At 47.0% G+C, this 26457-nt stretch overlaps 1 protein-coding gene across 1 annotated transcript; it reads left to right on the top strand.

The window, feature by feature from the left end:
* The first annotated feature begins 267 nt into the window (after positions 1-267).
* SDC1 (syndecan 1) lies at positions 268-26080 on the top strand. Its single transcript, XM_085056946.1, has 5 exons — positions 268-592; positions 21279-21360; positions 22401-22894; positions 23117-23246; positions 23785-26080. Exons 1-5 carry the CDS (start codon positions 536-538, stop codon positions 23949-23951), a joined length of 930 nt encoding a protein of 309 aa, XP_084913072.1. The 5' UTR covers positions 268-535; the 3' UTR covers positions 23952-26080.
* The last annotated feature ends 377 nt before the right edge of the window (positions 26081-26457 follow it).

Raw genomic sequence — 26457 nt, 5'->3', positions numbered from 1 at the left:
GCGGCTGCCGGAGGAGCAGCCGGGCAGGGAGGCAGCGGCCGGGGAGGGGGCAGCGGCTGGGCAAGGGGCAGCGGCTGGGCAAGGGGCAGCGGCCGGGCAGGGGCAGCAGCGCAGGTAGCGCGGCGGCAGGAAGCGGGGGCGGGCGGCGGGGTAGGGCAGGGCGTGCCGGCCGGGCCGGGCTGGGGCCGGGAAGCCGGGCTGAGCCGAGCCGATCCGAGCCTAGCCGAGCTGAGGGGAGGGGAACGGAGGCGGGGCCGGCCGGGGGGTGGCCGTAAGGTGAAGGTTGTTGCAGTGGGTTCATTAAAAGACAGAGTTCAACTCCTCGCGATCGCAGAGCGCTGCTGGGAGGCTGGTTCGGCGGCGTGCGAAGGGGAAAAAAGAGCGAAATAAACAAAAAACAACACCCAAAACCAGAAAAGGGAGCAAAGCCGAAGCTACTTAAAACAATTCTAAGAGGAAAGGAGCAAGAGCGGCGGGGGAGACGGAGGGAAGCAGGGGCAAGCTGCGCGCTCCCGAGGCCCGGCGAGGAGGAAGGATGATAAACGTGGTGGCCGTGTGGCTGGTGGCCCTTTGCTTCCAGGCTGCTGTCCCGGTGAGCGAGCGGAGCGGAGCGGGGCGGCGCGGCGCACGTGGGGCGGCGGGGCCCGGGCGCGGTGCGGTGCGGGGCCGGGGCGGGGGGAGCCGGAGCGGGCTGGCTGCGCTGGGGGGACCGCCCGGCTCCCCGCTTCGACGGCTTCCCGCAGGGCAGCGCAGCCGTGCCCAGCCCTGCCCGGGGCGGAGGGCTGCGGTGGCCTTTGTGCTGGCGGCGGGCTCCAGCCCGGCTGTCCCGGCAGCCTTAATTCAAACCAGACCCGCCGCGGCGGCTCCCGACCTGCCGGCGGCTCCGCCCCGGGGCGCCGCGGGGCGGGCGGGCGGCTCTCCGCGCACCCCCCGCCGGCCGAGGGACCCCTCGGTGCGCCCGGGGAGGGGCCGGGGGGGGGGGGGTAAGATGCTCCCCGTCCAGCCGGAGGCGGTGAGCGGCGGGTCCGGGTGAGCGCTGGCATGCGGCCCTTTGTGGTTCGGCTGTGGCCGAAGTCACGGGTGACTCCTGAAGCCCCGGCACAGCCCCGGGCAGCGCGGGGTCGGCGGCTCCCCACCGCCTTTGTGCCCGAGAGCCCCAGCCCGGCGCAGGGTACGCCCGGACTCTGGTTTCTGCCCACTGAAAGGAGGTCCCGGAGCCCGGCTGGGCGCACGGCTGTCCCAGTGCCGGTGCTCGGACCTGGCCCCGCTCCTGGAGCGCGGTGACCCCGCGGCAGCGAGGCCTGTCCCGGCCGCCGTGTCCCGGGAGCAGCTCTCGGGGCAGCCCCGAGCCGTGGGGAGCGCTGGTCCCGCACAGCAGCCGCCAGGTGTCATCCGCGGACAGGCGATGGCTCTGCTCCTGCTCCCGCTCCCGCCTGCGAGCGCCTTTCTGCGAAACCCGGCTCCGCAGCCCTGTGGGTGCTGTGCTCGCTGCTCCAGGTCTGTGCTGGCAGCCTGGGTGCTGCACAGCGCCGTGTGCGGTCGGCGGGGCAGGAGGCCTTGCGGCCGCTCCTCGAGGGACACAAAACCCCGGTCCCATCCCTTCCTTCTGAGATGAGGGACAGGCACCTCCGTGCTTCCCATGTGCTCCCCCGCCAGAACTGAGTGTGCACCGGTTGTGGAGTCTTCCTTCTCCTTTAGATGAGTTAGGAGGAAAAAGTAGAGCGTGAGATAGTGTGTGAGCAGGCAGGCCCATCAAAGTCAAAACGGGCGGGTTTTTTTTCTTTCTGAAATGGAATAGTCGATTTAAAACTTGGCTAGGGATGAACTGCAGCACCAGTCGGATAAGAAGTGGCAGAACAAAGTGCACAGTGGGATCTGAGCTGCTCAAAATACCTGTGTTTTTGCTGTACCATTCTGTCTGCGAACTTTGCCTGTAACTCTGGACATGGACCCTCCTAGCCCACATGGCAGTGAGTCGTTATGAGATAGCTAAAAATTACAAACATGTGAGTGTAGGCAGCACTGTTCCATGGGAGGAGGGCTCAGCTCTCAACTTCTGAGTAAGCTTCTGCTTAATAAGGTGGAAAAACTGCAGTTAACTTGCAGCCTCTGTACTGTATTTGGATAAAATTCCCCTGTAATAAATATTTCTTACTGGAAATAAGGACATGAAGTAAATGCTTGTCTGGAGTTTTCCTGTGCCTAAGAGACACTCATTCCTGGGTGGCATTGCAGATCAAGGGGTTTCCAGGTTGTGCACATGGAGGAGCAGAAGTCCTCGGGGCTCTCCAGGGTGATTCAGCATTGACGCTGTTTCCCTTTTGGTGATCACATGTTTGGTTTTTTTCCCCATGTCAAAATGTCAGTGACAGGGACTAATCTGCCTTTCCCACCCATCTGGAATAATTATGCTTTTGCATCAAGTGGCTGAAAATCTCTTGTGTTGGGCACAGAAGCAGAGTGACCTTGCACAGTACTTTCAATCTGCCAGACTGCAGTGCTGTGGGCATTTCCATGGCTGTGTTGGGTTCTTGGTGGTCTGATCGCTGGAAAAGGTGCCACTGCTGCTGGCACGTGGCTTGGCCCTTGGCTCTTGCTGTGTAACTTGACTCATCTATGCATATTGTCGTCGGAATAATAAACAGGAGTGAGAAAATGGCCAAACAATAGTTGTTTTCTTCCTGAGTACTCTTACCTGCAGGAGTGATTGGGGTGGTTCCTGGTTTCCTTCAGGGTGACACTTTATTGCTTAAAGCACTCTTTATAGGAGTAATTGCCCTCTGTTGTTATGATGGGGGTATGGACTTCCTTGAAGTAAGAAGGCTGATATATCTTAACATCCTAACAGATCAACCTTGTTATTCTCTCAAATGGAAACTTTTACATAGTATAGCACTGCCACGAAGCCAACTGACCAAGATGCAGGTCGTGCTGCAAGAGGGCAGTGGGAAATCCAGCCTGTATTGTGAGGTGAAACAGGGTTTAATTGTTTCTTTTGGTGTAAGTGCATTTTGGTGGTTGACAGAAGCTGAGCGGAGCAGACCTAACCATTTTCCAAGGGTGATGTCATTCCTATCTGAATGTAAACTAATTAGAAGAAATTAGGTAGTCCAGCTTGCTTGTTAAACATGCAGGCAGTGGATAAGGAGCAAACACTTTCTTCTATAGTATATACAGAGCAGTGTCACAATATTCATCGAGCACCATTAACAGAGCTTCTCCATCCAAACACTCACTTCTTGGGGCCACCTCCTGGTGAAATGGTGACTGCTGTATCTGGTCAGCTCTGATTAGAGCAGTGAGAAATGACCTGGAGATTGTATGGTGTAAGGTGGGCTCTGGTGCAGTTTTGTAGTCTTTGTTCCAGGTTTCTCAGGTTCAAGTGGTGAGAAGAGCTAACATTTTTAATGGCAGCACTCTGAAACTTCTGGAAACCAAACAATCCTCTCTAACAACCTGAGACAAGTTACAGCAAGTGCAAGAAACCTGTAAGCCTTCTAAAATTAAGTTAGTGCACGAACCTGAAATGTAGGCTTCTGTTTTAGCAGCAAAATCAGTCCATTTTAAGTATGTATTTTGCATTGCCAGTATTCAGATGTCTCCAGGTAGCCTATATACTAGCACTTTGTCCTAAGCTTGTTTGAAGTGATTCCTGTGTCCAAGAATCACACTAATAACCTCTGAGAGGGACATTCCACACGTGTTTCTGGCATCTGGGAATTTTAGGGCCTCCTTACAGGGAGGAGGGAGCTTCTTGGGAGAGAGAAGATAGGGCCTTCTCCTGAGTAGGTGCTGCCAATTATAAAATTGCAGTGCTTCAGCATTGCAGCGTTAGTATTTTCATCCTAATAGCTTTGAGATAATAAAGAGTAGAAGACGTTTAATACAGCACTCTATGACATCTGAAGATTGATGGGCTTGCTGTGTTCAAATGGCACTAGTCCCTCAGGACAGCGTTCAGCTGATGCTAAGGCGCCTAAATTAGGTGTCTGTGTGTGCTGGGTGCTTAAGCCCTCATTAGAGTCAAGGCGATGTAATCAGTGGAGCCAAAGAGCGATTATCTGACCAGCCCCTGCACGTCTACTCCGAGGTGAGCTTTGTCAGGGCTTTGTTGGCTAGATCTCATGTTGCCTATAAGAGGAACACCTTTACTTTGGTGCCTTTATCTGAGAGCGATTTAGCTCAAAGTGGTGGATTTTTATCTGTGGAACTTTTATGGTAACTCCATAAACAAACAGACTGGACAGGTGCTGTTTGTGCCAAGAGAATGAGCAAAGCAGTGGGTAACATCAGCTGCTGGCTAGAGCAGCAGCTCTCTCCTGTTCTACTGCAACTGTAGCATTGTTCTGCTAAAGGTTGTGGAAGAAATTAGGAACTGTAGTTGGGTCCTATCTCAGCATTCTGAAGTGAGAAGAATATATGTGAGCAGAAACATAAGTGGATGTATTTGGGGGGAATGGTTGTGAGCTGTTGAGTAGGCATCAGAGCATTGTAGTACTTAAAGACACTGTTTATTTGTGGATTGAATGTGAGGAACCTTTGTTACTCCCTAGACTTTGATATAGGCAGTGAACTTACAACTGGGAAGTTGTTTTGACCAACAGTGCAAGGGCTTGTGGTATTTCTTATAGGTTCACTTCTGAGCTGAGAAGATACTCTTAAATGCAGAAAGCATGTGATGCCTCCTTTGGAGTGCTGAGTGTCAGCTTTGTTAACAAGTCTCTAAGCTAGGGCTGGTGAGTGTACTTCACTTGAACTGCTGCTCTGCTGGCCACTGGTGTACCACAGCAACGAGCCTTATCTGGTCTGAGCACTTTCTACTGTGGGGATGCTAATGGAAAAGTTACAGCTCTGTGAAGCCTCACCTCAAGGTGAGATAACATTTGGACCTCCTACAAGCAACTTTTGTGGGGCAACATCTGCTAATGTGGTGGTTTCCCAAGCTCTCTGTTTCTCAAGCAGTGCTTGGCTGCAGTCGGCGTTCTGGGTCTTGTGGAACCGGCATGTGTCCAACAGAGTCTGTTAGCTTGGGCTCCTTGCCACACTTGACTGTAATGTTTGTATCTTGCTGCTGAGACCAGTCTCACCAGTGAGGCTTGCTCTGCTGGATGGGAACCAGTGTGTTAGTGGGATTTGGATGGAGTTGGCAATAGAACTTCCCGTTGAGTCACTGGAGCTGCAGTTACAACTGAGTCATGGAGGTGTTGTAAGTCATGGCTTTCCCTGCTAGGCTTCTAGTTAGAAACTCCTTGGGGTATTGATCAGTTGAAGAACTCTTGTTGCTTCACTTCTCTCTTGCTGCTGTGCTCTCTGGAAGAACTCTCTTCTCCATAGCCCATGTTTTTGCAACATGGCTCTCTTTAATGTCCACTCATTCTGTGTCTTAGTGTTCAGGCTTTTCTAATAACCGCAAGGTCTTCAGGATTGCTCTTGCAGAATGACTCCCAACTAAATCAAGGGTGCTGATAAAACAGATAGGAAAACTGCCTGCCAACCACCTTAAAATACTCATGGGTATCCTGCCTTGCAGGGAGGCTCTGCGTTGTCATACTCCACTGTGTAACTTCTCTGCACTGCCTGTGCAGTAATGTCAATGTCTTGCTTGCCAGTCATGGAAAGAAAGGCCAACAGTCTTGGTTTTTGGCTGTGGGCAGTCCCAGGCACACACTCCTGTCAGCCAACCTTCTGCAAAGCACAGCCACTGCACACAACTCCTCAGAGTGTGCTGGCTCCATCACCTGAGCACACGCAAGTCATAGCTGCAGATTTGGGGTTGCTCTTTGTCTGCTTCTGCCATGTGATGAGGAGCTTATTGCCTCTTTTAAATGTAAGGAAACTTGAACTCCATTCCACTTGGAAGGGGAGCGTGCTGAATGCTTTCTGGGCAGCACTGCCGGCCATGACTGTCCTGTGCTGTACACAGGAAAGCTCTTGCTAATTAGTTTCTAATGCTGGTGGCTGTACACATCCTGGTCAGAGCCAGGCAGCAGCTCTGGTCCAGCCCCTTGCATATAGGGATTCCTGGAGGAGCAGACTGTAGATTGAAGCCAGAGGTGGGCAGGGGTGAGTGGAGCCAGTCTGCCTTGTAGAGAGCAAGCAGTGATTAACGTAACGAGTTCCAGATGAGAGCTCTTGTGAAGCTCCATGTCATAGCAGTGGTGCTGCTGTGGCTGTGCTGGTAGGAAGCCTTTGTATGTTCCCTGGGGATCAGAGCTAGCAGCTACAGTGCTGTAGGAAGAGACTACCTGGCTCTTTCCTGTCCCAGAACAGGATCCCGTGCTGCCTTATTCTGCTTTGAGACCAGTAGAGTGGAGAAATGCAAATAAAGGTATGCATATATTTATAGAGAGAAATATCTGTACCTGTCATGTGCCAATAGTTACCCAGCTGACAGCAGAGTTTGGAGGTTGTGTGCCCTGGTCCAGGATGGTGATCTGGGAGGATTTGATGCCTGTGCTCTGCACAACCACAGGAGCTCAGAGCAGCCTGTTGATCAGTTTACTTCCAAAACAATCTCTGGTAAAGCATCTCTGCAAAAGAGAGAACCTGTTATCCTGTTGACCAGCTAATAGGGATCTTCTTTAGGGACAGAGTCTGGGCTTTCTTCAGTCAAGAAGCTGATGGGTAAAAGCCCAAACTAGATGAATCACAAAGCTTATTTGAATTCATATCTATCACAGATGCCAATATGTGTGATATTCTTCACTCACTTACTGTGCTCTGTTGCTTATGAAACTGTGATAGAGACTCTCACACAGCAGATTTGATGAAAAAATTAGATTTGTCCACCTCACTGGCTCTAGCAGCATGTCAGTGGCACCTCCATGCAGTGGAAAAGAGGTGGTGAGGCTTGCATCGAAACTTGCCTAACAGCCTGCAGCTAGACAGCTTTGACTTCTAAGTCTCTTTCTGTCCTAACGGAGGAATCATCTAGATCGTGACTACTTTCCCATCAGTGAACAAAGCACGGAACAAAAGAGGCTGACTCTGGCATGTCTGGGCAGTGGCAAGGAGTGCTCTGCTATCGTGTGCTCACATCGCCTGACTCATGGCCTGCAGAGGAAAGCTGCTGGCTTAATCCTCCAGCAGCACCGGCTCCCTCTGAAGTGTGTTTAACCTGCAAAAAGTTCCTCAGTCTGCATCTGTAGCTGCACTGAACTGTGAAATACTGGGGAGCTTCTTTCTACACAAGCTGGAAGATGCGATTATGAATAATTAGAAGTTATTAGTCTAGCAGCTCGAAAGTGCTAAATACTCAGTGTGCCCTCCCCCCACCCAGCAAGCAGCCAGAAGGGGCTAAAAAGGTTCATCAAACCTTCCTACACTGGTGCTTGTAAGCAAATGCAGTGGGTTGACCCTGGCAGGGCACCAGGTGCCCACCAAAGCTGCTCTGTCACTGCCCTCCTCAGCTGGGTGAGAAAGTATAGCAGGGAGAGAAAGGGAGAGAAAGTATAGCAAGAAGCTTGTGGGTTGAGATAGGGTCAGGGAGAGATCCCGCACCAGTGACTGTCACTTGTTTTGGGAAAATAAACTTAATTTATTACCAATCAAATCAGAGTAGGATAATGAGAAGTAAACTCAAATCTTTAAACCACCTTGTCCCCATTTCCCCCTCCTTTTCTGGCTTAACTTTAATCCAGATTCTCCAACTTTTCCCCCTAGGAGTTCAAGGGGATGGGGAATGGTGGTTGTGGTCAGTTCATTGTACATTGTTTCTGCTGCTCCTTCCTCTTCAGGGGGAGGATTCCTCACAGTCTTCTCCTGCTCCAGCATAGGGTCCTTGCCACAGGGGACAGTCTCCACAAACTTCTCCAGTGTGAGTCCTTCCCATGGGCTGTAGATCTAAAGAAACTGCTCCAGTCTGGATTCCTTCCATGGGGTGCAGTTCTTCAGGGGCAGGCTGCTCCAGCATGAGTCCCCCACAGGCTCACGGGTCTTGTCAGCACACTTGGGCTCCTGTCTCTGTGGGACCACAGGTCCTGCCAGGAGCCTTTTCCAGCCTGGGCTTCCCATGGGGTTACAGCCTCCTTTGGGCATCCTCTTGTTCTGTTGTTGTCTCCTCCAGGGGCTGCAGGTGGATCTCTGCTCCCCCATATGTCTCCATGGGCTCAGGGGCACACTGCCTCACCAGGGGCTGCAGGGGAATCTCTGCTCCTGTGCCTGCAGCACCTCTTGGCCCTCCTTCTGCACTGACCTGCAGAAGGGTTGTTGCTCTAACATGTTCTCACTCCTCTCTTCTCTGGCTGCAATTACTCCTGTGCAGTAACTTCTTTCCCCTTCTTAACTGCATCATCCCAGAGGCACTGCCACTGTCACTGATGGGCTGGGGCTTGGCCAGCAGTGGCTCTGTCCTGGACAGCTGGCACTGGCTCTGTCAGACACAGTGGAAATTCTGTCTTGTTAGGGAAGCCACCCCTGTAGCACCCTTGCTACCAAATTTTGCCACACAAATCCAGTACAGTAAAGCTCGTTAGACACAAGGTGTCCTGTGGCCAACTGAAATGCCAGAGTCACAATTGTGTTGGAAATCTAATTTTCTAGCATATTCTGTAATGCACCCCCCTGACCAGACTGCCTGCTGAGAACCTTCCTGTTCATTATTTGGGGGCATACTGGTTGGCAAGGCTTGAAACTGTGCTATAAATCATCTTAATAATTTGATGGTATAGGTTGTGTTCTAGTGCCTGGGGATGTTCTCTGATATTATTTAATTTACTAGTATGGTGTAGCCAGTGGGTCCCTGGCTGCAGGCCCAGAATATTAGGGAGCTGTGAAAACTGCAGTATCCAGTAAAAGAAAGTGAAAGTTCACAACTCCTTTGTTGCAAACTGAACCTGTTTTGTATACTTCAGAGAGATGAGCAAGTACAGTTGTGTGAGAAATCCTGTGTAATCAATCAGCAGAGGATTGCAAGGTGAATACTGCACACCTGGGACAGCATTCAGTGTTGTTGTGATGGTGCTGATACATGCCAGTGCTTCAGCTTGTGCTTTTAGACGTGGCCCATAAAGTGGTCTTTCAGCATTTTGTGCTCTGCTTTATTTAGAGGGATAATGTGCTGGCTAGAGTTGGTAGTCAGTAAGTAGACCCAGAAGTTTATTCATATATATGAAATATCTTCAACCTAGTGATGTTTGAACAGTGTCTTACAAGTTTGATCTGTTGTTATGTAGCATCTTGGCTCTCCTGATGGTACTTTTTTATAGAAACTGGTCTGAGCTAAGGGACATGCTGTGCCAGGAGTAACTTGGTAGTAAAGCGTTCACCTTGCCTTGCAATTTTAGCACTGTTTCATTGACTTGGTGCCTGTCCATCTATCAGCAGTGGCATTAGTGGTGTCTCTTGTCTCTTCACAGAATAGATGTGTAAAACACAGGGATGTTCAAATAATGACTTAAAATTTTACAGTTGTCCATATGAGGCAGGAGAGCATCTCAAGTGCACAAACATGGTAGCATCTTCCACTCAGCTCAAACCTCTCCACCTGATTTGGTGGCAGCTCTGAAAGAAGGCCATGGGAAAGACAGGCGAACAAGCTGTATACCCAAAATGAAGGCATGAGGTGAGACTTGGATAACAGCTGAGATCAAAGGGAAGCCCTGCCTCTGTAACAGTCCCTTATTCAGGGCTCTGCTGTGCAGATGTGGTACCAAACAGTGTAACTGGGTGACTAGGGCAGAGTTAGTTTAATCAGGTAGGTGTTTGGTCAAGAAATGCCTAATGTCTATTAATTAAATGACTGGTGCTTGGAGCACAATTGCAGCAGCAGAGGTTTTTAAGATTGTTTCTGATGGGAGGATTTCATTTGGTGCTTCATCACTGAAGTGATACCTCAACACCCTTGTGACTCAGCAGGGAAGTACACCAGTCAGCTCTCATAATCTCACTGAGTTGTTGCATAATTCAACTGTGAGTGGGGCAACTGATGTCAGTAAGCAACTGCTGTTAGAATTTTGTAGTATGTGCAGGATTAGCATTACTTTTGTAAACCTGAACTCAGAGACCATTAGTGTCCTAGGAGGAAGCACTGTGAGCTTGATCTGTTCAGTTTTATATGGGTAGATCCCTGGCTGTGTGCTGCAGTGGTTGTAAGCAGATGTTTCTCAAAGGGAATTCACGCAGTATGAATTGTGTTCTACCTCAGAATAGCTCAATGAAATGTGCTCCTTCCAGCCTGTGCCCAAAGACTATCTGACCTACTGCTGCTTATTCCAAGGAGATTGGTAGCACCCAAAACACTTGCATGCTGCTTTCCTTCAGGAGCTGCTGGGACCATTGTGGAAGTCGGGGGTGATGCTGGAAGTGCCTCTCTGAGAAGACCCTTGGGATAGGGGAACAGGGTATTCCTGATCTGAGATGTGCCTCCTGCATCTGGTGGAGATGCTTTAGTCCTTTTGTGAAGGACTAAAACACCACCAGTGTCGTGGTGGTGTAACTGCATCTCTTAGCAGGGATGACTTCTGCATTAAAAACCACCTCAGCTTAGTCAACACCGAGATCCTGTGGATAAAACAGATGTGACAGCATGCCTCAGAATGTAGGGAGAGACTTGATTTCATCACATCCAAGCTGGCAATGGTGAGCCATAGAAACAAACATAAAAAGAACACCAGGAATTGTAGAATTTACTCAGTTGGAAGGAGCCCACAAGGTTCATTGGGTTCAATGGATGTTAGAGGAAGACCTGCCAGGATGTAGGAGCTGCCTGCCCAGTCTGTGTGAATCCAGCCACTGGCTGTTGATTGAGACTCACAAATCAGAAGGGTGCTGCTGAATGCCAACTCTTGGATCATTTTGCTGCCCAAGTCTCACGTCTGTAGCTCCCTTGAAAATAGTCAAGGTTTTCTGTACCAGACTGACAAGTAACAGCACCAAGGGATCAGGTCATGGGGTGTCACTGGTCCTGCCATCTGGTGTGCACATGTGAGACAGAGATTGGGATGGTGCCTGTTCAAGCCAGGCAGCTCTTTCTGGGTGCTTCCAGTTCCCTGATCCATCACCTCTTCAATGGGGGTTGTGGTTGAAAGGGCTGGTGGTGGTGCTGTAACTGAGAGGTTGAATGTGAGATTTATAGTGAAATACAGCATTCCAAGGGAACACAGGTCTGGGATATGTGTATGGAAAATGCAGATTGTTAGCAAAAAATAATTTCACAAGCATTGGATATTTCATTTTGCATCTCTCTGAAGAAAATGTGGAATTTACAAAAGCAATCAAGAAGGTCTTGTCTCGGGTTGTTGAGGTTTGGGCTGTTGTCATGATATGAAGGAGTTGATGTAAGTTCTGTGAGGTAAACTGTGAGCAGATCAGCTGGGAAGATAGAGCAGAGTTTCATAGCAGTAGGCCTTGCAGCTGTTTCTGTGACTGAAGTATGAGCAAACAGAAGGTAACTTTTGTTGTCTTGTGCATATCCGGTTGCTATAGGATATATCCTTTTATAAAACATTGTCTGGGGAGTTCCACTGTAACTCTGTGTAACTAATTGGAACACCTGGGTCAGCTTTTTTATTGTAAGGTCAAGTATTTGCAAGTTTAAGTAGTCTCCTTGAAGTTTACCAATGGCTTTAGCTGAGGCCTTTGTTACTGCAGGGTTGCAAGTTTATTTTTCTGCTGAGGTTTAAATAACATCCTAGCTGCTAGGAACCACAAGTCCTGCCCTAAGTACAAGCTCTTGGTTTGGTACACTAGGGATTTTTATCTGAAACTTGGATTTCATTAATTTAGAGTAGCACTGCAAGCAACTTGCTCAAATTAGAAACATGTATGTATCACTAATAGACTGAAAATGCTTCTATGGTCCTTCAAGAAGATCTTAAGACCTTTGTCTCCTGGCTCCTTGGCATATCTCACGTCAGGTAATTGTTGGAGTTCAGGGTAGAGAAGAGGAAAACCCCTGAGATAAGAACCTCAGTCTTTTCCTATCCCTGTGTCTGGACACTGAAGGCTGTTGCATTTACTCATCTGACAATTGTTCCTGGCTGTGTGTTGGCTTCCCTTCCTCAGGTGAAGCAGGACAGCTTCTTTCCCCTCAGATCACTGTGTTGCACAGTGATGAGGTGTTTTTTGCCTTCTGGGAACACATCTGCTCAGGTCAGAGCACTTGTGTGCAGCTGTAGCATTGCTTGTGGCAATTTGCTGATCACATAAAAGCTGGCATGGAGCTCATTTGAAATGGGCAGCCAAATTGCATGGCATCTGTCTCCAGGAAACAGCTTTCCTAGGCCAGAGGCACATGTCTGCTCCTGGTGCTGCTGAGAGGCATCAGGGATGTACAGGGTGCCACTAGCCTAATTTGAAGACTTGAGATTCCATGTACCAGAACTTGCTTTCCTGTAGCCACACCTCTGATTTCTGAGCTGGGACTTCCTGAGCTAAGTGGCTGAAGATGACAAGAGCACGTTGTGCTTCTGTGGCACCAAGGTCCCTGAGCTGTGTCCTGACACTGGTGTGCTGCAGGTTTGTGCTCTGTCCTCTGCAGGAGGAGCAGGCAGGGCTGAGCCTCTTGGCATCCTGACACGTGGCTGACAGCCCCATGCTGACCATTTTGAGTTCACAGGGCTGCTGGGAGACACCAGTCCCAAAGGGAGCAAATGGGTGCTCTTCCTCCAAATCCAGCCTTGGAGTCCATTCAGCAGCCTCAGGGCTGTAATGCCAGCTGGTCTGCTTCACTGGGAGCTGGGTGGTTTCTTGGGTGCATGGAGAGACGATCCTGGCTTCTCCAGCCCACACATGCTGTTAAGGAGCAGCCAGGCAATCTGAAGCCCTCTGTTGCACTTGTCAGAAACTCTAGTTCTGTAGCAAGTTTAACTCCAATTCAGTCCTCATTGCTGATCCCTAAACATGGTAGGTGGGTGTCAAGAGATGAGGCAAAGAAAGGAATTTGCATCCACCACAGGTCAGCTGATTGGGAATAATTGGCAAAGGATGCTGAAGACATAAGCTCAGTGTGTTTATGTGTGCTGGAGGCAATACTGGAAAGTCCAGTCTCTAATTTAAAGTGGCTGTGGCTGCTGATGCCTTGCGTGATGTGAATTGCTCTTCCTCACCTGCCTGTACTCCACAGCAGGGGCTGCATGTGTGCAAGGGGAAGAGGCAGCAGGGATTTAGATACTGTCACTTCTAATTTCTGCTGTTGGCAAGAAGGACACTTTTATCCATGTTATAGTGACCAGTATGCATGGCTAATGGGATTTGGGCTGCTGGAGTTCTCTGGATAGGTTTCCATGTCATAAAGATTTTCTGACCACTTCAGGAATGTGTAGTCCACCTCCAGCCTCAGCTGAAACCAAGCAATTCTTTGTCTGTTGCTTTCTAAAGAAGCAGATGAAGTTGCTGTTGCTGTAAGAATGGATCTTCTTTGCTGGTTTTGCTACCCTAGGAAGTAAGAAGTGCTGGTGACTTTAAGTCAGAGGGTTTTAAGACAAGCTAGGTTTGTCTGGTTTTGACTTTGGCAGCTCACTGCTCATCTCTCAAGCCAGCTGAAGTAGATTGAAATTGATTTCCCAGGATGGATCACCTCAGTGGGCTGCACCTACTTTGCACAACTCTTTGAGCTTATTCCTTGGCTGTGGCTTTCTTGTGCTAGCTCAAGAAACAAATGCCTGAACTATCAAGTATGTTCAAGAGCTGCAGGGAAGGATCTTTAAAGAAAAGCGGTTTATAACATAAAACTGAACTGGCTGCTTCCCATGAGATTAGCTGCAGGGAAATGAGCTTTTTCATAAGACTGCATCTTCAAAGCACAGGCTGCCTTGAATGTGGGAGACAAAAGGGACCCCACTTTTGGCCATATTGTGACAGCCTGTCACTGATACAGAGTAAAGCTGTGTGCTTGTTGTCTGCCACGTCTGTGGATGTGTTGACCTGCAGTGAAATTCAGTCTCTGGCCTGGGCTGCATTGCTTGACTGGAAAGAGCAGGTTGGTGTGAGGGAGAGCAGTGTGTAGTAACTTACTTGTTTGGTGTATTGTCCAGGTGAAAAAGCAGGAGCCCAGGCTGGAACTCTTCTGTGTGTTGCTGGAGGAGTGAGCAGGCTTCTAGTGGAGCTGGCTGGGAGCGAGTTGAGAGGCACTGGAGTGCATCAGAGCTGGCACAGTGCTGTGTGCACTCCTGGCACAGAGGACTCTGTGCACAGCTGGTGTGCTGTCACTGCTGCCATGGGCATGGCCATGAGCTTCTCTTGCTGTGGAATCCATAGCTCTTTGGGACTCCAGCTTTGCTAAGCTCTCTCTGTTGAATGATGTGCAATGGACTCTGTCCAGGACTAAGTGGCAATTGCACTGGGCCTCCTGTAAAGTTCAGGTGGCCCAGGATGAAAGTAGGACTGCTCCTTTTTGGGTAAGACACCTGTCTGGCCTTTGCTAGTGTGTACTCCTACTCCCAGGAGGACTGGGAGGATTCACAAGCACTGCTGTCAGACCTTGGAACAAAAGTTATCCATCATGAGCAAACACTGCAAAAGAGAACTCTCCTTACAGCCCCTCTCCTTGCTCATTTTTGTATGAACCTGTGTGGCCCTCTGAGTCAGGCTCTGATTTGCGTGTTGCCTGCAGTCTGGTGATGTGCATTTCCATAATGCATGGCGGGCTGGGGAATGAGTGTCAGCATCCCAGAACACAGGCTGTGAGTCTGTGAATGCTTAAGCAGCCCTGGCTGCCACGCTCTGCCCTGTGCCAACACAAACACTTGTGCATTCATGCACTGAGTAGGATTGAGAAACTGGTCCTGCTGGAAAATTCTTTGCATGATATTTTATCCTCTTTTTTCTTTCTTTGGTTTTTTTTTGTTTTTTTGGTTTTTTTTTCTTTTTTCTTTTGTTTTGTTTAACAAGACCAGTTCCCTGATCTGGTTCACCATGAGAGTGCACAAACAGACATGCAGGGGATGGTCCAGGAAGCATGAAGTGACATGCTCTTGTGGGAGGTGGGAGTTTAAAGGGCCCTGCTGCACAATGTGAAACTCAACCTGATGGCGACAGGCTGGTTCATTTTTGCTCTTGGCAGGTTGATTGCTGTGTTTCTGCCCTACTTAATTAAAAAAGTTGCCCTGTCGCACTAAGGAGAAAATGTAATGCTGATTGGGCAATAGTGTGGAGCCTCTGGAAGCATTGGGACTGTGGCTGCTGTGCATGTGGAGTAGCTGGATGCTCTTGCTTGGCCACTGCATCTTGTGCAAAGGATCAGGGTATGCTCCTACAACTTGACAGAAAAGGAAGATCAAAGCCTAGTGAATGGAGGGCAGTCGACAGTCTGGTTTTTTCTGCCCACAGTGGGGCAGATCCTAAGAGCTCTCATACTATTTTGAACAGCTGTTGAAAGGTGTTTCGCTGCCTTTGAGAGCTAAGTGCCAAGAGGAAACTACTGTGTGATGATCAGGGAGTTCAAACACCATCAGCTGCTCTTGCAGCTGGGACTTCTCCCTCAAAGGTAGTTCGCCTCTCAAGTCGCCAGCCAAAAATACAAGAGGAGGCCAGTAAGAATGCAGTTAACCAAGATTTCCCATATTTCTTTATACTAATAATGACGTGATAGACAAGCAGCCAGATTAACTGACTTGCTTACCCCTTGCTGCTAAAATGGTGCTTGCCTTGCTGAGCGAAAGAGCATCCTTTACTTTCCACTTGCTTCCCGTTGGAAGGAGCACCCTGTGAGCTATGGACCAGGCTTGCTCCAGGTGACACAGGTTGATGGATGGAAGGGTGGGGATGCTGAAGCTTGTTGATACACATCAAAAGGTTGTTGAGGGCACAAGGGAGCACCACTGTCTGAAACAGGGAGGGAACTAGGAAGTAAGAAGTGCTGGCAACTTAGTTCATAGAATCATAGAAGGGTTTAGGTTGGAAGGGACCGTAGAGGTCACCCAGTTCCAACCCTGCTGCCATCAAGGCAATCCTTGATTGGAGCACTAGCCAGGGATAAAATCCTGATCAGGCTGTCCAGTCCATGGACTGTTTGTGTGATGGTTTGTAGCTGTCTTTGTGCTCTTTAGCCTGTGCTGGTAGTCTGCATCTTTGTCTCTTCTAGGAAGAGAAATACTTCATTAACCTACGTGGTCGCCAAGCAGCACCAGGGTTTATTCTGAGCAGGTTTATTCTAGCAGGAGAAACAACTGCAAGAGAACTTAGGTGAGGTGGTGCCACACTGCTGCTGAATTCTGATATAACACACTGGCTGCAAGCTTTGCTCTTGATTCACCATATAGAAACATCAGGTCTGTTTCAGCTATTCCAGAATTTATGGAAACTTATTTAATTCCAGCAGCCTGTATGTCTGCAAAAGAAGGGGGATAGATGAGGATGCTGGTGGTGATTTTTATATGGTTTTCTTTTGGTGGTTGGGTTTTTTTTTCTTTATTTTTTTTCCCCGTCAACCATTTAAGCTGTCTCCAGACCACGGACATCTGGGATTGGAGTTAATTGTGCATGGGCTATTAACTGCAGAATATCAAGGTTAAACAAAGCTAAAGTTCCTTCAGCAGGTGGTTTTGTCTTCCCCCCACATTAATACCAATATTACTTTGAGGTTAGAAGCTCTTCAGGCTGCTCTGGCTCATATAGCATTTCTGCTCCTCAGTACATAGGTAAAGGTGCAAGACAAACCTTTCGGTTTGAGTTTATTTAGGAATTGTTCAAATCCTTGTAAAAGCATTTTTCTAGATGCTCTATTGTAGCCAAATTACAGGGCAAATGCTTCTTTTGTTCCTGTATATGTCTTAAACAAGGGCAAACCATTGGTTTTCCTTCCCATGCAGTTGGAGCACTCTCGCAGGATGGTTAGGGAGGAGTTTGAGCAGAGAGAGCTCATTACAGTTCATTCTTTTTCAGCTGAGTAAGAAGGATTTATTAGGAGAAATAAATGTGCAAATTTAACAGCTTTATTCAGATAATGGAGGATTTCAAGTGTTTTTGACACTGCAGATCACTGACTAGGATTAATAAGAGTGGGATACAAATCATCCTTAATCTAGTTAAGGGCTTGTAGCAGCTTGTGGCAAAGCCAGTGGTTTTGCTTACCTCAAAGAGCAATTTGAGTAAAGCTCTTTCCTTTTGCATGTATCAAATTAAATAAATGTGGTTCCCAGTTTGGGCAGGGTTAGATCAACTAATCAACTACAAATCTCCCTTCATCATGAGAGAGTATTTCAGATCTGTGCTGTAGCAGGAGGGAGCTCTGTGGCAGCTGATGGGATATGCAGAGAAAGACACATGTTTTGAGACTCTGACCGAGATGAAGACCAAAGAATAGTTAAAAAATCATGTTTAAAAAAAAAAAAAATCTGGACTGTGTCAGACTTCTGGATCCAATAATATTGCTAATGAGTTGTGAAAGCCTGGCCCATTGTTGATTAAATTGAAGATGCCACTAAGCAGCTTTCTGGTTGTCCCAGCAGAACTGAATAACTATTGTTCTGCAACAATACAGTGCTCAGCAAGAGCAGAAGCTAACACTCACCCCAGGGTTTCCCCTAAACAGGCTGCTTTGATCCTTGGGGAAGGGAGTCTTCCACTGGTTAAGGAGAACTGGTTAAATCATATCAAAAATATTGTTAAAATTTTTTACCCCTCATATGCTACTGAATTCAGTGACAGCAAATCAAAAGGACTGGACAAGTATTTCCAACTGGTTGTCTGAACTGCTAAAAAAATCCAACAAAACCATACAAGATTGTTAAATGGTAAAAAAGCAAATGTTGTAGGTGCACTGTAAAAATTTGAAGTTTTTTCAGTAGAGTACATGTGATAGCATAAGAGATCCTTCAAAGGATACACTGTCTGAAAGGTAGAATGAGTTTGTTTTAAGCTGGAATTTATTTTCAGCTCTTTTGTATGATAGCACAACCTGGTGTTCTGTGCCCCTAATCCTCTTGGCTAATCAAAACCTTTCCCATTGGTGTAACTCAGCTTCAATAAAAGGTCATGGAAAAGCCTTGACCATGAGGTGTTTGTTGTTTGAACAGCGTGGTCTGTCTTCCTTATGCAAACCCAAATTAGTTCAATCCCTTCTGACGCTGCCTGAGTCTGTTTTCTAACCTTGCTCTGTCTTCAGCAGGTCGTTATAGAAACATGGCCTTTCTGCAGTACTTATATTTTGTGGAGCAGTTTACTGTCTTTTATGCCCACTGAAGCTGTAATTTATGGAGCAAGAAATGTAGTCTTTATATAACCATGCAGTTACATAAATTGGGCAAATGTTCCTTAATGCTCCTGTGTCATGAAATTGGATGATGTCACAAAGTTACAGCACTTTGTGGGTATTCTGACTGCTATCCACGTGTGCCTAATCCCATACTGTCCCTTGAGTATTTGGGCCAAGGAAAGTCCCTCTCAGATCCCAAGCCTCAAACTGCCTGGTCAAAGGGAGGTGCCTCAATGGCCAGAAGAGCAGCTGGGGACAAGACCCTTTGGCAGATATAACTTCACTAAGTTCTCATATAAAACTGTGGAAAGCAGACTCTGCTAATCCTGATTCATGTTTGCTATTACTGTCTTAAGTGCAGCAGCCAACCTCAGGGGGCTTGGACTGGTTTGAGTCTGCCTTTGTGTTTGCAGGGTGGGTGCTGAGCAGCTGCTGGACCATTCTGCACTGGAACACTGTGGGTGTCCATTGGTGTAGACTGGGCTGCACTGGGCTTTCCTCCTCTGAGGAGGACCTCACTATCCCTGCTCAGATAGTGAAATCAAACTAGGAATCAAACAGGTACATAACAAAGGCTATGGAGAAGCAGAGCTTGCAGCAGCCTGGGAAGAAGCTGAGAGCTTAGGTGTGAGGAGAAGCGTAAGGGGTGGCTGGACACACTCGATAAGAGAAAAAGGAAGTGTGGCATAACTGAACAAGCCTCACCTATTAACCCCACAAGGGGAAGGGGTGCAGGCTCAAAAGTCAGGATCAAAACTTGCCGTCTTACTTATTGACAGTCTGTGATCCTTTAGGAAGGGTTGTTAAGGTCTGCAGACAATCAATCTGTCCCGATGTTGTTGGAAATCTGTGTGAGCTACCACTAAATATTTGGATTTGGCAGGAAGGGTGTCTTGATCCTAGCTGAAGGTGTATGGTGATACAATCTTTAGCTGTATTGGCAGTCCCTTACTTCAATAAAAAGCTGGAGAGTTTGCTTTCTAGCTGCTTCAAGGAAGTCTTCCCACTGGGAGGAGAATGCAACCCCCATCTTTAGCAACACATTCCCCTTTTGCACTCAACCAGGCTGAGTGGAAGAACAAAAGGTTGTGCTTGCCACTGCTGGTGTGAGAAGTGAGGGAAAAAAATGGTCCCCAACCCCCCATCAACAAAAATGGTGCAATTTCTAAAGCCTCACTTATCTCTGAATGTACTGGAAAGGGCACGCGAGGGAGCCAAGTTTGGGCAGCCTGGCCGTTCTTTCTTTATTCTTTATGCACCGACAGTTCGTACTCTTTAATATTTGAAGTGTAGTGAGATCAGCCTGTGTGACTCACCGCCCTTCGACACAAGAAGGAAAACACACGGGAAGTACTTATCTGACCTACTTTCCGCGGAAGGATTCAAAAGCACAATGCAAATAAGCAGGGACAAATCCAAAAATCCAAATTACCTCATGACTTGCAGTTAAGCAAGAGATCGAAGCACAATTCACTTTAGAAATATGCTTGCAGAAGCTTAAGGAATAGTGTTTTGGGGTTTTATTTTCAGTAGGAAAGGAAAATGCTAAAAAAATTAATGTCCTTATGAGGGGTTTTTGTTCCTACTTTGTTATTAAAAAAAACCCAAACATACAACCACAGTAATTCCCTAGAAGAGGTAAGATCTTGGAGCTGAATAGGTTGGTGGCAACTTGCATACTTATCTTCAAAGAGGTGGGATCTAATGGGCTAGTTAACCACCTTGGAAAGTAGCTGTTCTGTGGAAATGTGGGGAATGGATAAGGTATTAAGAGTGGCAGAGAAAACTGGATAAACCTGGTATCTTAAAAAGAATGAAAAGGAGGATAGGGTCAGTTAGCTCATCCATTGTAGGTAATGAAGTGATAACTACGGAGCTGGGTTGCTTTGACAGTACATACTAGTGCTGGCTAACCTCTTCCTGGGATGAGGACAAGTGTTATATTCATTTTTAAGTGACTCTGTGTTAATGGAAGCTAGAGAAATACAGTGGGCCTGGTTGCAAAGCTGACAAGAATGTCCTATTTTTGCATAATAAAACGAGACTTTCCCCTCCTTGGGAGCATTGGGATCCTGCAGCTTGGATGATTCAATGTGACATCCAAACTTGAGGATGGCAGTGCTGGAAAGGGGTGACAAAGGCAACTTGAGGATGGGATAGGAGTCAAAATTTGTGAAAACAGAATGAAGTTGGATGTCAAACAGATGACATTTGGAAGAAGTGACTTACAGGGCTTTGGTTTGAAATCTGAGAAGGGGAAATGACTGGTTAGGTGGTGGTAGCCCTGCAGAAATAAGCCTGGGGCTAGTCATGAGCTGAGAGTGAGGCATGTTGTACTGATAGGAGCAGTAAGTGTGCACAGCACAGGCCAACGAGATGCATGAAGTAATCACTCTGTAATTACTAAATTAGTCAACACTAAGAGTGTTGTCATCTTTGGAGATCCTGAACAGCTTTTAATGTTGTTTGCTGTGACAAACAAGTGCCACAGAACAGGGGTTTTGCCTCTTGTTTCAGCAACTGAATTTCTCTGCTGGTTGGTGTACGCCTTGGAGTGTAAATGGAGAAAGCTCAGGGCTTATTCCCTGACAGGGAAGGCTGGCTTCTAGCTCTGGACTTATTTTGAGTGCCCACACTTAATAAAAAGCGACTTTGATTCTCCTTCCAGTTAGGTGCTTTTGTTTCAGATATGTGAACAGTATTTGAGTCAGAAAGGGAGAGAAGACAAACTACTTTGTCTCCCCTTCCTTTCTGATCCTTAGAATTAATGCAGTGATTTGCAGATGGAGTGGCTGGCAGATAGGGAAGACATCAGCAGTCAGCACCTGAAACAGGCTGGTAAGGACTGAGCATTGCCTGCTACCAGGATGCAGCACTGAATGGATTCCTTGCTTTCTTTCCCAAAGCAAGTGCAGCCTGGAAGCACTGCAGAGAAGGCAGACAGCAAGACTGACCTTTCCAACACCAAACAGACTAACCAAAACTACTCTTTTGGGAAGCGGGGCTGGAATGAAGGAAGATGAAAAAATGCAATCTGAACAAAGAAAGTTTGTGTGACCTCTACAAGCCCCTTGAGGACTCTGTGCAAGCAACATGATAACTTTAATTTCACCACTGACACATCTTTCTGCTCTTCTCTTTAAAGCAAACTACAAATCTGAATCTTCCCCCTGAAGACCTTGATTCATCTGGTGATGAAGACGATGCGTTCTCAGGTTCAGGTGCAGGTGAGTTATTAGCACTTGCACTGCTAGTGCTTTATCCTTCTAGAATGTGGCAATTGAGATCTTGGTGAGCATGCAAGCCAAAGAGGGTGCAGGAGGAATCCATACACATACCCACCCCCCAGAATGTGAGAGCAGGGAACAGAGAAAGGGCCTAATCTATTAATCTTGTATTCCTTGACATACTGATACCTAGTAGAAAATGAGCTGTAGGAGACTTGAAAGGGAGCAGAAGCAGAGGTAGACTCCATGTGACTGCTAATATGAGATGCTGTGTGAAGAATGTCATGAAACTGGAGTGATTCTTTGCTCATGGGGAAGAGAAATCATAACAAGGGCCTTTATGAGCTGGTAGAAGATAATGTTTGAGGGTGTGTAAACCCCAACCTGCCAACATATATCAAGTGCAAACTTTATCTGTCATCAGATGTGCATGTTCCCATGGGCCACGATTTTTTATTAGTGAGAAAGGGAGTTTAGGGTAGGGGGAAAAGTCTATCAAAATGATTGCTAAACTGCTTGAGAGAGACGTTTGGTGTTCAGTGCTGAAGTTGTGGAGATGCTAGTGAGAGCAAGCTATTGAAAGCTGAAACATGGTATACTTCTGCTTCCTTCCAGCCACAGGCTTGTATTTTAGATTAAACTCGGCAGAAATAAAGACCCTGAAATCAGTGCCAAATGTGGTAGAGACTGAAGGTGTGACTGCCCTGAATCAAATCAAAGTGTTTATGGAAAAAGACTCAGATAACCACCCTGAGGAACCAGTGTACTGAAAGCAGATTTCCCTTGTCAACCTCACCACAGACAGGCATTTTTGCCTTGGGGAGAAGCAGATGACTAACAAAGTATTGCTGAGTAGCACATTGGTCTGTCCCTTCCTTATTTCACTGAAAATGATGAGGAATTACAAACTGAATTGCTGTTATTATGAAAATTGGCTATGCAGGTTAGGCATCCTCCTTAGACCAGTGTCCTGAAGATACCATTAATAGGTCTCTAAAGTGGCCAAGGATAATATTTTTGTTTGTTTGTTTGTTTTGCAGGTCCCCTGACTGACCACTCTCGCACCTGGAGAATCCCAGGAGGACTGACTAATTCCTCCATACCAGCAACACCAGTGGATTTCAGTGAGCAGCCATTTACTGGGGTTGAGAGCCGAACTGAAAAGGAAGTAATATCTCCTTCCGCAAGCAGTAATGTAGTGACAGAGGAGCCAGTTGTTGCTGTGAAAGATGAAGTATCCATTCTGGGCTCACCTGATGGGAAACCAACAAGCCATGTGGTCACAACAACAGTGAGAAGCCCCACTGCTCACTTCCCTTCTGTGGGTCATGTAACTCCTTCAGAAGCCTCAGCTGTGGACCGTGAGCTTGAACCTAAAATCCCCAGCTCTGATGTGCCAGACACCAAGGAGGTGCCCGAGCCCCACTCTACTGTCCATCAGGAGGGTGACATCGCTGCCACCCCTGCAGCAACAGCTCCAAAGGAGGTCATTCCTACACGTGAGGAGGTTTCTGAAGATGGCTCTGGAGACCCGGTGAGGACTGATAGCTCTGACACCCTTTCCAGGGGGGTGGCTTTAGTAGCATGTACTAAGTTGGTTTGGTGGGAAAGGGCGTTAATTTGTCAAAAACAATGATTGATTTAATAGGTTATGTTGGTGGAGGGTTTTAGATGAGAAAAAAATCAAAGCTGTGGTAAGTCTCCAGAGACAGACATGATGAGAAACATGAATAACCTGCCTTGTATGTCCCAACAGGGAGACTTCATCTTGACTAAAGATGAGGATTTGGTCCCCACCCAGAACTCAGAAGTACTGGCTGACTCTGAGAGGAATGCCAAAGCAGCAGGAGCCTCGGGAATTATGGACAGAAAAGAAGTTCTTGGAGGTACCAGATATTCTGGATTTCTAGTTGGTAAAAGCTGATTCCTTGAGAAGTCTCCAGGCAGCAGAACCTGCAGTTCTGCAAATATATCTCTGATCGTGGGAGTCAACCTGTTATGTTAGACCTCTGAAATGAGGATGATGATTCTGTGTTGTCAAAACCCTAACAGGGGCAAATATTAGTCTGCTAATAGCAGCTAGCAGTGACTGCTTTATCTGCAACTTTGTTTAAACATATTCCATCACTCCTCTGAAAAATTACAGTGAAATTTCTCTGCTGCTGCCTGAGTCAAATTACCAGGGCTGAACACCATAGCCTTGTGTGCTTTGCAGCATGGCCCAGTGGGAGATGCATGTCCCTAGCACTGGCTGGTGTATTTGAGCAAGTGCTTGGTAATGGCAGGGGGGCTGGTTTGGGAGGGGGTGGAAGGACAAATTAATTTAATTTGGGAACAGGTAAGGAGCAGTCTGGAATTTAAAATCATAGTGGTACTGTCTGGTATGGCACGTGGAGTAATCTGTGTTGTTTTCTCCCCTTCCAGGTGTTATTGCTGGAGGACTTGTAGGCTTAGTGTTTGCAGTGTTTCTAGTTGCATTTATGCTGTACAGAATGAAGAAAAAAGATGAAGGCAGCTATTCACTGGATGAACCAAAACAGTCTAATGGAGGATACCAAAAACCACACAAACAAGAGGAATTCTATGCATAAACACTGATCTTCAGGACACTTCTTATTCCATCTTTCTTGGACTCTTCTCTCCCTGCACGTGGACCTCCTAGTGTGCTTTGCATTAAACTTAAGCCATATGATCATTGGGTTATTTTGCCCTTACCACTTTGCCATTGGAAATTTTATAACTACAAAGTAGATCTGGATTCATTGAACATTCCCTGCTTTCTTGCACAACTTTTTTTTTTTTTTTTAACAGAATTGGGACTGCAAGTTCCTAAACTCACTTTGGTTTATCTAAAGACTGCTGGGACAGGCGGTGGGGAGAAGATAAGGGAGCACTGTATGTATAAAACTCTTGATATTTAGGGAAAGGGCTAGCAAGAATAAACAATTACCAGTGCTCAAATTCTGTACAGCAGGGATCCTTCCTATTTAACTCTTAGATATGTTTTGAGTGTAACAAGTGGCTGTCTTGGGCAGACATTTGATACACTGCTATCCTCTAGCTCTTTCTGACAGCTGTATTTGGAGCACTTAATGCCTATGAAACATCAAGCTGAACTTGATTTCTGGTGAAAGGAGGTGTGAGGGGCAGGGTAAACAAATGACTGTCACGTGGTTTAAAATAAGTTATGTTTTGGAAGCATTATCCCATTCTCAGAACCAGCTTCTAAGCAGTTGGTACCTACACTAGCAAAAAACGAACCCCAAGAACCCCAAAACTAAGCGGAGAGTTAATTTTACCACTAGAGTTGGATTGTCCCACTACTCTCTCTCCCTCTTTTAAGGCTTAGGTAAGAAGTAGATCTTTCCAAGCAGTCTCATCTCAGACATTCCCTTTCCTAGGTGCCGAGTCGAGGCTGGGCTGTCCCGGTGTGGGTGATCTCACCCTGTGCTCCCACGCAGTCCCAGGTGACCTGGGGAGTGCTGTAGCACCTCTGTTCATCGTGGTTGTCTCAGAACATGGTCTGCCCTCTGTGCCACAGGGTGCCTCAGCACACAGGGGTGGGAGGTGGGAAGCAGCACGTCCTGACTGCAGCTAAGGGGTAGAGAAGCATCTGAAATGAGCCTGGAGAAGGCTGAGTGTAGGTGGCCTTGAATAGATACAGCAGTTGGTGTGCTTGACTCTCGCTACTCCGGAGCGGCTCCTCAGAAGCTGTTCCTGCACTTTGGAGAGAAGCCACTCCAGGGATGTCAGACTAGTAAGGGCCAAAAAGCACCTCCTGGGCAAAGTCTGGATGCCTGAAGCTGTGTGTGGTCAGTGTGCTGTCAGATGTAAGGCACTGGTGCCTCACTGGGGGTCTGGAGTTCTCCAGAGTATCTCAAACTGAGTGAACACAAGTGTGGTGTTCTGTACAAGCCTTACTTCTGCTCTGCCTTTGGGTAGCTTCTTGCCACTTCAGTTCCTCGTCACTCAGTGCAGAAGGTATGGGGTGGGTGGAGGAGTGTTTACAACTGATGTAAATATTTGTACTGTTGAGCCAGAGGGAATGATTGGAGTATATTGGAGAATACTGCAACAGTTGGTACAAACGTTGCACACTAACAGTCAAACTTAAAAACCTGTATAATTTAAATGAAGTATAAAACACTCCTGAGCTGCCATGCAGCTAAAATTGGTGCCTTCTCTGCAAACACAAGAAAAAAAAAAACCCAAAATGTCTTGATTCCAAACTCTTCTTTATGCACATGGAGAACTTGTGCATATGTGTAGCTGGCTGGTTTTTTTAAGTAAAGCTGCAATGACCATTATGGTTTTTTGTTAGGGTTGTTTTATTTTCAGTTGTTTTTTTTGTTTTGGATTTTTTTTTTACTGAATGAATTTTTATAGGTTAATGCAATGACCAGATGGTGTTAATTTCAGCTGTAATTCTTTGCTTTGTATAGGAATGTAGAAATGTTTGATAGGTCTATCTATGAAAAGGTTCTTGTAAAGCACAGGAAGATAAAGTAGTAAAATTCAGTTGTACCTCACAACCTTGTTAGGGGGAAAGGAAAAAAACTGTATATTTTGGTAGTCTTAACTGACAGTTTGTGAAACAAACATGACATTCTGTGTTATTTAAGTGGTACAAATGAAATATGAGTTCTGACAGAAGATGCAACATTGGGTTATCTGTATGCCATGTAAAGGTATACTGCAATAAATGGCATTTTGGCAAGAATGTGTCTGATCTGTGCACATTGATGTGTATAATACTTCAAAAAGTAGATGTTGTTTTTTAAGACTGCCTAGGTCTTTAAGTATTCTGGGTTCCAGAAGTGTGAATTTTGGGGCCAAAGACACGGGTACTCAGTTCAGCATTTGAAGGATAAGAGTCTGGGTTCTGGAAGTGTGAATTCTGGGGCTAAAGACACAGAGATTGAGTTCAGGATTTGAAGGGTAAGAGTGTGGCCTGTTTCCCTCCCACCCTGCCTTGGGTGTCCTGGTTGCAGTGAGCTGCTCTTACTGGAGGCACTGCTGTGGGAAACAAATGGGCTCTGGTAGGGACTTGAATGAAATTGCTTTGTTAGAGCCCTGCAACACTTAATGCTGGTTCTG

The sequence above is a fragment of the Lichenostomus cassidix genome, chromosome 3 (genome assembly GCF_008360975.1).
Source record: "Lichenostomus cassidix isolate B80296 chromosome 3, HeHo_3.0, whole genome shotgun sequence".
In the NCBI taxonomy this organism is placed as follows: Eukaryota; Metazoa; Chordata; class Aves; order Passeriformes; family Meliphagidae; genus Lichenostomus; species Lichenostomus cassidix.
Note: the sequence above shows the minus strand (reverse complement) of the source record. Positions and strands in the feature narration are given on the sequence as shown.

Bases quoted from the DNA above. Each gene is read 5' to 3' on its own strand.
- SDC1 (XM_085056946.1), top strand. From the start codon at position 536: ATGATAAACGTGGTGGCCGTGTGGCTGGTGGCCCTTTGCTTCCAGGCT. The intron at 22,895-23,116 runs GTGAGGACTGAT...ATGTCCCAACAG, and splicing joins AAGATGGCTCTGGAGACCCG to GGAGACTTCATCTTGACTAA. The intron at 23,247-23,784 runs GTACCAGATATT...CTCCCCTTCCAG, and splicing joins CAGAAAAGAAGTTCTTGGAG to GTGTTATTGCTGGAGGACTT.